At 45.4% G+C, this 14,933-nt stretch overlaps 1 protein-coding gene across 1 annotated transcript; it reads left to right on the forward strand.

Annotated features, from left to right (window-relative positions):
• Positions 1-10,739: 10,739 nt before the first annotated feature.
• PLA2G1B (phospholipase A2 group IB) lies at positions 10,740-13,315 on the forward strand. Its single transcript, XM_043977284.1, is given in 4 exon segments — positions 10,740-10,800; positions 10,803-10,992; positions 12,217-12,344; positions 13,096-13,315. Coding segments are annotated over 4 exon segments (507 nt in total). The 3' UTR covers positions 13,224-13,315.
• Positions 13,316-14,933: the final 1,618 nt, after the last annotated feature.

The raw sequence follows: 14,933 nt of genomic DNA on the forward strand, positions 1-14,933 counted from the left end.
TGCTCAGTCGTGGGTAACCCACCATCTGGTGGAGGTAGCAAGCATGTCCTCAGCTGTTCTTTCCACTGAAAACTCTGTCCTTCCCAGGCTGGGAGAGACTAATGGTCACGCACCTGTGTTTAGACAAGGGCCAAGCTGGGGGTGCCTGGGAGCACATCTGTGGGCAGGGCTGGGCAGAAGTTGGGAGAAGAAACTGGCGGCAGAACAGGAAGCATCCCCCTACCATCCAATGTTCCATTTGTTCAACTATCCAGAGAGACCCTGACCTCCAAGGGTCCTGGGTTCAAATCCTGACCCATACTTGACCATAAGCCAAACATTTTCCCTTGTGAGCTTCAGTTCCCTCATCTGCCTACTTTATAAGATCACAGGGACCTAGGACTAGATCTAGGCACTAGGGTCCTAGTGGGAAGGGACCCCAGAGGTCAGTCAGTACAATCTCCTATTTTATACTTGAGAGAACTGAGACCCAGGGAAATCAGAATGTAGAAGTTTAAAATATGAATACTTTCCACTTTAGGTTCAAAGTTTACCAGAAATAATTTTACTCATCATTCACATCCAAGACTTTTCTGGTTTAAAGAGAAGTCCTGCTTGGCAGAGGTCCCGCATGCCCTTCGATGTCTCTGGATCCCAAAACAATCAGAGGTAGTTTTTTGGAATTTTTTTTTGTTTGATGCTTGAGGGGGGCTTCTTTCCTTCCTTCCTTTCTTCCTCCCTCCCTCCTTTCCTTCCTCTGGCTAGCTGTGTGACCCTAGACAAGTTACTTAACCCTGATTGTTAAGTGACTTGTCCAGGGTCACACAGCTAGTAAGTGTCTGGGGTCAAATTTGAACTCAGGTCCTTCTGACTCCAGGGCCAGTGCTGTTCTTTGGAATCTTGAAGATGGAAATCACAATATGTAAAAATACAGTTTGGGGTTAACATTACAGAAGAGTTGTCTAGTCACTGTCTCATTCCCTTTTGGACCACTTCGTTCAAATATTCTCTAGGGGTGAACAAGGGGATCCCCCCCACCCCCACCCTGATATCTTAATCTTTTTATGTGGGACATTCTTTTTGTTGTTATTGTTGTTTTTTGTTTTTAGTGAGGTAATTGGGGTTAAGTGACTTGCCCAGGGTCACACAGCTAGTAAGTGTTAAGTGTCTGAGGCCAGATTTGAACTCAGGTACTCCTGACTCCAGGGCTGGTGCTCTATCCACTGCGCCACCTAGCTGCCCCTTAATCTTTTTTCAGTGGAGAAGGGTGAGTTTCTTTGGACCTGTCTCTTAAAGGGATGAGCAGAGAGGAGAAGACCTTTTGATGGCTCTATAGCAAGGCCGAGAGGGAAGGAATGAGGGTTTGTTAAGTTCCAACTATGCACATGTGACTCTGTGCTAAACTCTCAACAAGCATTATGCAAAGAAGACACCAGTCCTCCTTTGTTAGATGCTTGGGCTCCAAATCTCAATTTCAAACCTTTCATCTTAATCTAACAGTCTAAGGAAGGCCTTTGTCCTACCTTTCCTTCATCTTCCATCTTTCCCAAGGGCAAGTCTTTCTTTCTTTTTTTTTTTTTTTTTAAGTGAGGCAATTGGGGTTAAGTGACTTGCCCAGGGTCACACAGCTAGTAAGTGTCAAGTGTCTGAGGCCAGATTTGAACTCAGGTACTCCTGACTCCAGGGCCAGTGCTCTATCCACTGCGCCACCTAGCTGCCCCTGGGCAAGTCTTTCTTAATATTGCTAGAGAATATTAGAGAATATAGACTGTTCCCTGGCAAATATTTCTTTTTTTGTTTTGTTTTTGTTTGTTTTTTTGTGGGGCAATGAGGGTTAAGTGACTTGCCCAGGGTCACACAGCTGTAAGTGTCAAGTGTCTGAGGCCAAATTTGAACTCCTGAATCCAGGACCGGTGCTTTATCCACTGTGCCATCTAGCTGCCTGCAAAAATTTTTAATATTGCTAGAGAAACTGAAAAGCTTATTAATATGTCTCGGGGCAGCTAGATGATGCAGTGGATAGAGCACCTGCCCTGGATTCAGGAGAACCTGAGTTCAAATCCGACCTCAGACACTTAACACTTACTAGCTGTGTGACCCTGGGCACGTCCTTAACCCCAGTTGCCTCACTAAAAACAAAACAAAACAAAAAAAAACATGTCTCCACCAGGGGGCAGCTAGGTGGTGCAGTGGATAAAGCACTGGCCCTAGATTCAAGAGGACCTGAGTTCAAATCCAGCCTCAGACACCTGACATTTAACTAGCTGTGTGACTCTGGGCAAGTCACTTAACCCTCATTGCCCTGCAACAAAAAAAACAAACAAAAACAAACAAACAAACAAAATATATATATATATATGTCTCCACCAAAGGCAGTTTAGAAGGCAAAGGGTGGCACCATGGGTAGAGCACTGGGCCTGGAGGCAGGACCTGTCCCCCAGGCCTGGAAGACTCTCCCTCCTCAGGCCCGATTACTGACCTCTCTGGCTTCCTTAAAGTCACAACTAAAACCCCACCTTCTACAGGATACCTTTCCCAACCTCTCAATCCTCCTGCCTTCCCTTTATTTATCTCATGTATGACTTGCTTTGTATATATTTGTTTGCATGTTGTTTCCCCCATTAGATTGTAAGTTCCTTGAGGGCAGGCACTGTCTTTTGTCTTCGTTTTGAATCCCGGAGAGCTTGCTTAGCAAAGTGCCTGGCACATAGTAGGCACTTAATAAATGTTCACTGATTAAATCAGGAAGACCTGGGTTCAAATCCAGCCTCAAACACCTGTTAGCCATGTGACCCTGGGTAAGTCACTTAACTTCTGACTGCCTCAATTCCCTCATCTGTATAAATGATGATCAGAACAACCCTTACCTCCCAGAACTGTTAGGAGGATTAAATGAGATACTGTTTGTAAAGGGCTTTACAGACATTAAGGTATCTCATCCTGAAAGGAAACTCAGAGGTCATTGAGTTTAATCTTCTCATTTCACAGAGCTGACGGGTGACCTGCCCAAGGTCCTCACAAGATCTGATACCCAGAGCTGGAAGGCCGGCCTCCCAGAGGTCCCTGAGTCCAACCCTCCCCACCCCCACACCATCCCTTCCTTTGCCTCCCATCCCAACTGTTGGAAAGATCCTTCTCTACATCAACCTTATGTATTATCATGATTCCAAGTAACTGTGTGGTAGAGGCAGGTCCCCAGATCCGGAGTCAGAAAACACAGACACACACCCTCCCTCTGGGACATCAGTTGAGTCATAGCCATCTTTTGGACCTCGGTTTCCTTCTCTATAAAATAAAAGAGCAGGATTAGATGACCTCTGAGGTCCCCCCTACTCTTTTTTTTTTGTTTTTTTGAGGCAATTGGGGTTAAGTGACTTGCCCAGGGTCACACAGCTCGTAAGTGTCAAGTGTCTGAGGCCGAATTTGAACTCAGGTACTCCTGACTCCAGGGGCCGGTGCTCTATCCACTGCGCCACCTAGCTGCCCCTCCCCACCTACTCTTGAATTCTATGAACTAGGGGTCCCTGGGACAGGTGAATGTAAGGATTTAAGGCCCGTGTGTTCTTCCTCCAAGGCGAGGGAGGAGGACAATAGTGCCCTGATGCCTCCCAAACATGGCAGACTGTATGGGCATAGTAGGACTTCTCTGTGGCTGTTTTCTAAAGGTAACGGTGCCCAGCCAAGCCCTGGTTGTTAACAGGCTTCCTTGTTCCTCCTCCTGTCCCCCATAGGATCATGAGACCCAGAACTGAGAGAAGACTGGGAGGGCACCCAACCTATGTTGGAAACTGAGTCTCCAAGAGGGGAAATGATCTGTGCCTGCGGCCATTGGTTCTTTCTTCCTCCTTGGTCTCGCCCTCCAGTTCAGCTCACAGCTTCTAGCTTTTGAGTCCCGAGGTGGCATTCAGGTAAACTGGTGGAGCCTTCCTTTCTCTTTGACCAAAGCTGAGATTGGGTGGGTGGGGGGCTCCCAGTAGAGCCCCCTTCTAGGGATCTCATCTCTCCCCCTTCTCTGTTCCAGGTAGAGAGAGGGTGTGGTGAAAGAGGCCTCCAGGCGATGCCTTCCCCCAGGGTTCCCTGGGGATCCTGAGGTTTCGGGTTTTTTCCTGGATGTGATATGCGGGTGCTGGGGCAACTTCAAAGCTGGACTTATTCTGTGACTCAAGGGATTTAAAGGACCAAGGCCCAGGCCCCAAAACCTCTGACCAGCCTGGCATGATCCCCTCACAGAAAAAGGGCTGATAGTTGGATAAGGATGGGGCAGGGGGGATGATGAGGGGCTACATGTGTGGACTTCACGCATGTAATTTTCCTCCCCCAAATAACTGGCATTCACTTTGCTCTGAATTTAAAATCTTTTCTTCTGTTTGTTTATTTATTTGGGGTTTTTTTGTTCTTTTTTGGGTTTTGGTGTTTTGTTTTTTTTTGTGGGGCAATGAGGGTTAAGTGACTTGCCCAGGGTCCCACAGCTAGTAAGTGTCAAATGTCTGAGGCCAGAAAATCTTTTCTTCTGAATCTGAAAAACACCAAAGAAAACAGGCACCTCCACACACACAAACAGAACAGAAAAAGAGGATTGTATATGAAATGGCAGGTCTCAGTTGGCAGCTTGCTTCCCTTTTTTTTTTTTTTTAGTGAGGCAGTTGGGGTTAAGGTGACTTGCCCAGGGTCACACAGCTAGTAAGTGTTAAGTGTCTAAGGTCGGATTTGAACTCAGGTACTCCTGACTCCAGGGCTGGTGCTCTATCCACTGCGCCACCTAGCTGCCCCTAGCTTGCTTCCCTTTTAATTTTTATATTTAATTCTGGACTAGAGGCAGTGATGCCTATTGAGTAATGTTCCACCTTAGAGCCAGAAAACCTGAGAAAGTGCTGTCCCATACCCCAGGTAGCTCTCTCTGACTGAGATGAGGCTCGGCTTGCAGGGACAAAGGGAGTCCCCTCTGCACCGAGATACCCAAGTCTGGCCCCATCCCTACCCAGTTGGGCTGTTCACGTGTCTGCGCCTACTGTCACGCACGTGTCGTCAGCATGTATCTGGATCCAACAAAGTTAATTAATTGCATGTCTAAATTTTTTTTTCTTTAACAAGCCTTGCCGAGACCCTGGCTTAAGGATTTCCCAGAAGGAAAAATCAAGGGCAGCAGAAGGAGCTGGCAGAGAAGAGAACAAACACTCCTCCCTTATCTCTAGGCTCTGGAACAAGGCTATAAGAAGGCAGGCCCACGGCAGCCAGATCTCCATTTCTTCTCACCTTCCCTGAGAACACGATGAGGTGTCTCCTCCTCCTCCTGGCTGCTCTGGCAGGTAAGTCACTGCATCGTCAGCTCCCCGGGAGCCCCCGGGGCTGGGGCTAAAGCCTAAGGGTCCCTATCAGTTCCAAATCTGAGGCAGCTCTAGGCTGAGGATGGGAGCTAGACTTCATTCTAAATTGGAGGCACAGGTGTAGCTACAGTGCTGGACTCTACTAGACAAAGAGAACTGAGTTCAAATCCTGCCTCAAAGGTTTCATAGCTGTGTGACCCTGGGCAAGTCACTAAACTGGTAGGCTTCCCTCGGTTTTCTCATCTATAAAATGGGGATGATTATAATAGCAAAAGACTCATGATCAAATGGGAAAACAACAAGCAAACCAACAGGTATAAAAAAACTACACAGACAGGATCCATAGGAGATAATTAACCAGGAAGGCCCCAGAAAGTCTTCCAGGAAAGGAGATTTTAGTTGGGACTTAAAGGAAGCCAAGTGGAGAGGAGGAAGGAGAGGCCTCCAGGCATGAGGAAGAGAGAGTGAAAATGCCCGGAGCCAAGAGATGAAGGGTCTTGTTCATAGAACAGCCTGGAGGCCCATGTCACTGGATGGAAGAGTATGGCATGGGGACTGAGGTGTAAGAAGACCCAAAAGGTGGAAGGGGGCTGGGTTAGGAAGGGCTTTGAATGGCTGAAACCTGGAGGTAAGAGGGAGATGCTGGAGTTTATTGAGTAGCACATCATAGGATCAGAAAAGCCCTTGGGTGGCTGAATGGAAATGGATTGGGGTGAGGAGGGACTAGGGAAGCAGCTATTTTTTTTTTTTTTTGCAGGGCCATGGGGGTTAAGTGACTTGACCAGGGTCACACAGCTAGTAAGTGTCAAGTGTCTGAGGCCAGATTTGAATTCAGGTACTCCTGAATCCAGGACCGGCACTTTATCCACTGTGCCACCTAGCTGCCCCATACAAAGAGACTACACATGTAGAAGATGACAGTGAAATAGTAACTGTCATTTACTTTTATCTCTCTTGGGGTTTTTTGTTTGTTTGGTTGGTTGGTTGGTTTTTGCAGGGCAATGGGGGTTAAATGACTTGCCCAGGGTCACACAGCTAGTAAGTGTCAAGTGTCTGAGGCCATATTTGAACTCAGGTCCTCCTGAATCCAGGGCCAGTGCTCTATCCACTGCGCCACCTAGCTTCCCCCCCCCCACCAGCAGCTATTCTTGCAGTGGTCCAGGTGTGAGGTGATGAGGCGTGGCAAGGTCAGAGGAGAAAAGGGCGTGTATTTGAGAGATGTTATCAAGGCCTTGGATAGGGTGGGGAGGTAAGAAACAGTGAAGAATCCGAGATGACTCCTAGGTTGTGAGCCTGGGGGAAGGAGAGTTCAGCTGTGTCCTATTATTAGGGCTGTGTCCCTAATAATAAGGAAGTATGGAGGCAAGGGAGGAGATATGTGTGTGTGTGTGTGTGTGTGTGTGTGTGTGTGTGTGTGTGTGTGTGTACACATACACACACATATATTTAAATAGGGTAAATGACTTGCCTGGGTTCAAATAGCTAGTAAGGGTCTAAGGCCAGATTTGAACTCGGGTCTTCCTTATTTTAAGCCCACTAGCTGCCCTAATCTGTTTAATAACAACAACAAATCACAAAAGGGTCCTTGGCTGGGGTGGGAGTGGGGGGTGTCTTCTATTCTGTTGATTACAGATCTTGCTTTAGCCCATCCTCCAAATTTAGAGACCCTCATCACCCGCTACCTATTGGTCTTTTCACACTGAATGTCTCAGAGGCATTTTAAAGTCTAGATGTCAAAAACTAAGTTCATTATCTTTTCCCAAAAAACTTTCCCTCTTCTAAATTTCCCTATTTCTATCAGATACCACCATCCTTCCAGTCTACCAGGGTTCCTGGGCATTATCGTCGACATTATCCTAAATTCTGCACTCTCCCTCACCATACATATCCAGTGGCTAAATCTTGTCATTTTGGGGGCAGAACATCTCTCTCTCTGCTCACACAGCTGTGACCCAAATCTAGGCCCTCATGATTTCTCACCATTCCAGTCTATGCTACAAATTTATTTTTTTATATATTTTATTTTTTCCAATCACATATAAAAACAATTACCATTCATTTTCAAAAATGTATATACTACAAATTTCTTTGTTTTTGCTTTAATATCTTATTTTCCCCAATTACATGTAAAAACAATTTTAACATTCATTAAAAAAATGTATATGCTGCAATTTTTAATTTTTGTTTTTAATATTTTCCCCCAATTACATGTAAAAACAATTTTCAACATTCATTTTTAAAAATTTTGTATGCTACAAATTTCTACCAAAGTAATTTTTCTCAAATGTAGATCTGACCATATTACTCTCCTACTCAACCAAATCCATCTGCTCCTGATGTATTTCTTCTAGGATAAAGTAACGTCCTCTGTTTGGATTCTAAAGCCCTTCACAACCAGGCCTAACCTATTTTTTTTATCTTCTCTGGCCATCACTTTCCCTCTCATACTCTCTGATGCATCTCTCCGGTTCTCACACTTGGCACCCCATTTCCCCCATTTCCCACTGCCATACTTTTGCACTGGCTGTCCCTCATGCCTGGAATGCAATTCCTCATCTGAGAAAAGCAAATTGAACTTGGGGGGGGGGCGGGTAGGATTAGATGGATCTGCAAGTGATTTCTACTTTTAATGAACAATTAATTCCCATACTTCATAAACTCAAAAAAAAAAAGAAAAGAAGAAAGAGTCCTTTTCAATTCTTTCTATGAACAAATATGGTCTTGATAACTAAGTCAGGGAGAGTCAAAACAGACAGAAAACTAGATTAGTATCCCTAATGAATATTGATGTACATTTTTTAAATAAAACATTAACAAGGAAACTACAGCAACATATCACAAACATTATACTCTAAGGCCAGGCTGGATTTATACTAGGAATGAGAGGCTGGATCCATATTAGGAAACTATAAAAGGAACTGACCATACAAATAACAAAGGCAACAAAAATCGTATGACTGTATCAATCAATGCAGGGAAAGCTTCTGACAAGATACAACACCCATTCTTGTTTAAAAAAAAAACAAAACACCAGGAAGTACAGGAATAAACAAAACTTTCCTTAAAATGATCAAATGAACCATATCTTGGAAAACCAAGAGCCAGCATTAGTTCTAGAAATGCTAGCTATTACAGTAAGACAAGAAAAGGTCATTGAAGGCATGAAGAAACAAAAATGAATGTATTTTACAGAGAAAATGATGGTCTACTTACAGAAACCTTAAAGAGCCAACTAAACTAAATGAAACTTATCAAAGTTACAGGAAATAAAACACTCACACAAATCATTGGCCTATCTGTATATTGCCAGTAAAATGCAGCAGAGAGAGAAAAAATTCCATTTAATACAGCTACAGATAGTATAAAATACTTGAGAGTCCACCTGCTAAGACAGACACGAGAACTATATGAACTGTCAGTGAATCAATAAACATGTATTAGATTTATTAGATTGTAAACTCCTTGAAGGCAGCAACTCCTTTGCCTCTTTTTTCATCCCCAACCCATAGTACAGTGCCTGGAATATATTAGGTGCTGAATAAATGTTGATGACTGACTGAAATTCGAGGATCATGGGGGGCAGCTAGGTGGTACAGTGGATAAAGCACCGGCCCTGGATTCAGGAGGATCTTAGTTCAAATCAGGTCTCAGACACTTGACACTTACTAGCTGTGTGACCCTGGGCAAGTCATTTAACCCTCATTGCCCTGCAAAAAAGAGAGAGAGAGAGAGAGAGAGAGAGAGAGAGAGAGAGAGAGAGAGAGAGGGAGAGAGAGAGAGAGGGAGGAAGGAAGGAAGGAAGGAAGGAAGGAAGGAAGGAAGGAAGGAAGGAAGGAAGGAAGGAAGGAAGGAAGGAAGGAAGGAAGGAAGGAAGGAAGGAAGGAAGAAAGAAAGAAAGAAAGAAAGAAAGAAAGAAAGAAAGAAAGAAAGAAAGAAAGAAAGAAAAGAAAGAAAGAAAGAAAGAGGAGCAGCTAGGCGGCGCAGTGGATAAAGTACCAGCCCTGGATTCAGGAGGACCTGAGTTCAAATCTGGCTCAGACACTTAACAGTTACTAGCTGTATGACCCTAGGCAAGTCACTTAACCCCAATTGCCTCACCAAAAAAAAAAAGAGAGAGAGAGAGAGAGAGAGGCTGAGAATTGGAGAAAAATCTTGGCAGCAAGTTTTCAGATGAAAGTCTCATTTCTAAGATATATAGAGAACTGATTCAAATTTATAAGAATTAGAGTCATTCCTCAGTTGATAAAGACATATGTCAAAAGACATAAGGAAGCAGTTTGAAGAGGAAAAAACCTGGGCTATCAATAACCATATGAAAAAAACACTCTAGGTGGCACAGAGGATGAAGCACCATCCCTGGATTCAGTAAGACCTGAGTTCAAATCTGGCCTCAGACACTTGACACTAGCTGTGTGACCCTGGGCAAGTCACACCAAAAATGATCTAACTTACTAAAAATTAGAAAAATACAATTTAATACAACTCTTGAGGTTCTACCTCACACCCCTTAGATTGACAAAGATTGGCAAAAGGAAATTTAGAAATGCTGGAGAGGCTGTGGGGAAGCAGGTACATTAGTGAACTGTTGGTAGAACTGCAAGCCAATCTAGCCATTCTGGAAGAAAATTGGAACTCTGCCTGAAAAACTACTAAACTGTGCATCCCTTTTGACTTAGCTACTAGATATGTACCCTACAGAGATCAAAGAAGAAGGAAAAAGACCCATGTGTTAAAAAAAAAAAAACTCAACACAATGGCCAACCACAATCCCAAAAGACTCCAGAATAAAACAGGCTACCCACAGATAGAGAGCTAATAGTCTCGAAAGAGATTGAAGCATGTGTGTATACAGATACACACACACACACACACACACATATATATATATATATATATATGAATGAGCATGGCTAATGTGGGAATTTGTTTTGTTCAACATACATATTTGTAAAGGATTTTGCTTTTTTTTCTCACTTTTTTTTTTGTTTGTTTTTGTTTTTATGGCGGGGCAATGGGGGTTAAGTGACTTGCCCAGGGTCACACAGCTAGTAAGTATCAAGTGTCTGAGGCTGGATTTGAACTCAGGTCCTCCTGAATCCAAGGCTGGTGCTTTATCCACTGCACCACCTTTATCCACCACCACTTTCAAAGGAAACCAATTCTGTTGAAAGAGTTATGAGAGGGGCAGCTAGGTGGTGCAGTGGATAAAGCACCAGCCTTGGATTCAGGAGGACCTGAGTTCAAATCCAGCCTCAGACACTTGATACTTACTAGCTATGTGACCCTGGGCAAGTCACTTAACCCCCATTGCCCCGCCAAAAAAAAAAAAAGAGTTATGAGAATTGTTTTTTGTTTTTTCACAAACAAGTTCATGGATAGCCAGTCCTAAGCCCCTTTATAACTAGCTGCTGAGATGAAGTTTCAGCTGCAAATCTCATGATCTCATGGACTGAGTCCACAACCTTGGTCTCAATCCCTAGCAAGCTAACCATCACAAGGTGACTTACACCTCTGTTTTCCCCTCTTCAGTGGGCACTGCTGCCCATGGCGTCAGCCCCCGAGCAGTATGGCAGTTCCGAAAAATGATCCAGTGTGTGATTCCTGGAAGTAAGCCCCTGCTAGAATACAATGATTACGGTTGTTATTGTGGCCTTGGAGGGAAAGGCACCCCTGTGGATGAACTTGACCGGTGAGTAACCAAGGGAAGAAAGAGGGTGGATGATGGACTATAGGCCTTGAGAGGCCTTGGAGTCAATTTAGTTCTGTCGAAAGTTAGAATCAGCAGCTAGGTGGCGCAGTGGATAGAACACCGGCCCTGGATTCAGGAGGACCTGAGTTCAAGTCCCACCTCAGACCCTTGACACTTAATAGCTGTGTGACCCTGGGCAAATCACTTAACCCCAATTGCCTCACCAAAAAAAAAAAAAAAGAGTTTTAAAGGGGCAGTTAGGTGGCCCAGTGGATAGAGCACTGGCCCTGGAGTCAGGAGTACCTGAGTTCAAATCCAGCCTCAGACACTTAACACTTACTAGCTGTGTGACCCTGGGCATGTCACTTAACCCCATTACCTCACTAAAAAAAAAAAAAGTTAGTGTCACAGGCTGAACTAATGTGACCTTGGGTCCCTTCCAGCTCTAAGATTTTGTCATTTTTTTAAAAATACCTGCTCAGACAGAGTGGTGGGATAGCTAAAGGATTGATCTTGGAGTCAGGCAGATCTGGGTTCAAATCCCTTCTCAGACAATTACTAGCTACTGGTCAATCACTTAAACCTTCCTCTACCTCAGTTTCCTCATAGATAAAATCAAGACTAGGGTAGGACCAATCTGAGAGGTTCATTACCAGGTTGGCCCCTAGGGAAAGAGTAGACCAATCCACCAATCATTCAATGGACAAGTTGTGAAGAAGTTTGCATTCTAGCAGAGGGGAGAGTTGACCCTCAAGTGCTGGCTCCCCAACTCTGGTCTCCCCAACAACACTGATCCCTAGGTCACCCCAACACGGGAGAATTGTCCCCTTCCTGATGGGTTTTGTTTGTTTGTTTGTTTTGTGGAGGGTTTTTTGTGGGGTTTTTTGCGGGGCAATGAGGGTTAAGTGACTTGCCCAAGGTCACACAGCTAGTAAGTGTCAAGTGTCTGAGGTCGGAGAGTTGGTTGGCCACCTGGAGAGTCAGAGCCCTGGATGGGCAAAGCTGGGGGGGGGCGGTTGGCAAATTCAGCTTTTAGCTGCAGAGGAAATAAAGAATCTGGGTGGGGTGGGGGGAAGCTGAGTCTGGAGAAATTGTCCTTCCAGGCTCCTGGGGCCTCAGAGGCTGGGGTGAGGGCCTGGGGGAAAGTGGCCACCTGGGCTGTGGCACCTCCAGCTCACACCTGTGGCTCCTGGCTGGGCACTGATTATTGTCCTTCCCCTTCAGGTGCTGCCAGGTGCATGACCAGTGCTACACAGATGCCAAGAAACTTTCCAGCTGCAAGTTTATCCTGGACAACCCCTACACTGAGCTTTATTCCTACAGCTGTTCTGGCAATGTGATCACCTGCAAAAGTAGGTGCACCCCAAGCCTCGCCGTACCCTTGAGGGCCTAGAGGCCTTCCAGGAGTGGAAAAGTTTCATCTCCCAAATTTAGGGTGTGAAAATTTGGTGTCCTTGATGGCCCCTCCCAGCTCTGACATTCCCTGTTCTAAGGCCCCTCCCAGCTCTGACATTCCCTGTTCTAAGGCCCCTCCCAGCTCTGACATTCCCTGTTCTAAGGTCCCTCCCAGCTCTGACATTCCCTGTTCTAAGGCCCCTCCCAGGTCTGACATTCCCTGTTCTAAGGTCCCTCCCAGCTCTGACATTCCCTGTTCTAAGGCCCCTCCCAGGTCTGACATTCCCTGTTCTAAGGCCCCTCCCAGCTCTGACATTCCCTGTTCTAAGGCCCCTCCCAGCTCTGACATTCCCTGTTCTAAGGCCCCTCCCAGCTCTGACATTCCCTGTTCTAAGGTCCCTTTCAGCTCTGACATTCCCTGTTCTAAGGTCCCTTTCAGCTCTGACATTCCCTGTTCTAAGGTCCCTCCCAGCTCTGACATTCCCTGTTCTAAGGCCCCTCCCAGCTCTGACATTCCCTGTTCTAAGGCCCCTCCCAGCTCTGACAGCCCTTGTTCTAAAGCCCCTCCCAGCTCTGACATTCCCTGTTCTAAGGTCCCTTTCAGCATAACAAGTGGATTTCATACATCAATTATGTTCTTAGCGCATAAAGCACCGTGGTGCATATATAACAGGTAGCTCAGGCCTCTTTCCATCTTCCCCTCTCCAGGCAAAAACAATGAGTGTGAGGCCTTCATCTGCAACTGTGACCGAAATGCTGCCAACTGCTTTGCCAAGGCACCATACAATGAGGAACACAAGAACTTGGACACTAAGAAATACTGCAAGAGCAGCTAGAAGAAGGGGTCTCCCCACCCCCACCCCACCAGAGGAAGCCACCTTCCTCTGAGCCTACACTGATCTTCATTAAAGCATATTCCTGAAAGATTCCCAGTGGTCTAGCTTTTTCTTTCCTCCTCTTGGGGACTCAGACACACAGAAAATGTTCTCAGCAACGTTTTGTTACCCCAAGTCCTCCATAAATCTTGAAATCTAGAGGGGGGCAGCCAGGTGGCACAGTGGATAATGTACTGGCCCTGGATTCAGGAGGACCTGAGTTCAAACCCAGCCTCAGACTCTTGACACTTACTAGCTGTGGGACCCTGGGCAAATCACTTAACCATCATTGCCCCGCAAAATAAATTTTTAAAAAAAGAAGAAAAGGGAAAAAAAGAAATCTAGAAAGGGGCAGAGTTGAGAAGATGGTCAACACTGAGAGAGCACCAGGCTCCAGAGCTAGGAGGCATCCATTCTAGTCTTGGTTTTTCCACTTGGAAAAAGAATGACCTTAGAAGAATGAATGAATGAATGATTCTAAATAGCTTGTCTCCAATCTGGTCCCTCTTACAATCCATCCTCTTTACACTTACCATAAGCTTCCTTAAAGCACAGTTCTGCTGCTTCTGTCCCTCCAAAATCTTCAACTTGGCATTCAAGACCAAAATAGCAAAATGGCTTTGATTTTACCTTTTTGGGTTCATTTCACACTTCCCTTTATGAACCCTATGCTTCTTCAAACTGGACTTTAATCAAGCAACATTCCTTAAGAGCCTACTATGCATCAGGCACTGTGCTAGGTGATGGGGGTTACAAGAAAAGCAAAAGATGGTCCTTGCTCTGGAGGGCTGCACAGTCCAATGCAAGAGACAACATGCCAACAAGCTCTTTCTCCTGAGATCTTACTCAAGTGACCTCACCTCTGGACTTAGGTCAGCTCTAGACTACTAGTCAATACTCAGAGGTCCCCTCCAGCTTCAGATCAAATGATCAGCTTCATCATTTGGACCTTTTAGTTCAGACCAGACAATGCAATCAATAGGTGCAATAATGTAATAATCACTCCCCTCAAGGGGTTTTTGGCCTGAGAGCAACTGAGGCTCATTTAACTAGATGCAAAAAGTGGCGGGGCAGCCAGGTGGCGCAGTGGATAGAGCACCGGCCCTGGAGTCAGGATGACCCAAGCTCAAATCTGGGCTCAGACGCTTAACACTTACTAGCTGTGTGACCCTGGGCAAGTCACTTAACCCCAAATGCCTCACCAAAAAAACCCCAAAAAACTATACATGGCAAGTTCGCTGAAGGTGATTTGCCGTATGCTCGTAAAGGAGAGGTCTGAGCTGTTATGGGGGTAATAAGGGGATGTATCCTGAGCTTTGGAGCAGGATGTTCAATCAAGCGTAACAAACCCCCACAATAGTCACATCCCCAAATGCAACATCGTAAGGAAAAACAGCTTGGAAGGGTCGAGAATCAGACACTTGGTAGCTACGGGACTCTGTGAAGAGCCAATGAGATCATTTGATTTTACAAACCTTAAAGCGATTTATGAATATTGAGGGGGCGGGGTTTAAGGCTGGGACAACTGTAACTATTTATTTGGTGCCCAATTAATTACTCTCTAGGAAATTCGGAAGCTCCAAAAAACGCAGGAGATGGAACGCAAAAGGGCGGTGCGCTACAGAGGGGGCGGGAAGGGAAGGAAGCCACGTGGCGATATTTACCTTCCTT

The sequence above is a fragment of the Dromiciops gliroides genome, chromosome 1, assembly GCF_019393635.1.
Source record: "Dromiciops gliroides isolate mDroGli1 chromosome 1, mDroGli1.pri, whole genome shotgun sequence".
NCBI lineage: Eukaryota > Metazoa > Chordata > Mammalia > Microbiotheria > Microbiotheriidae > Dromiciops > Dromiciops gliroides.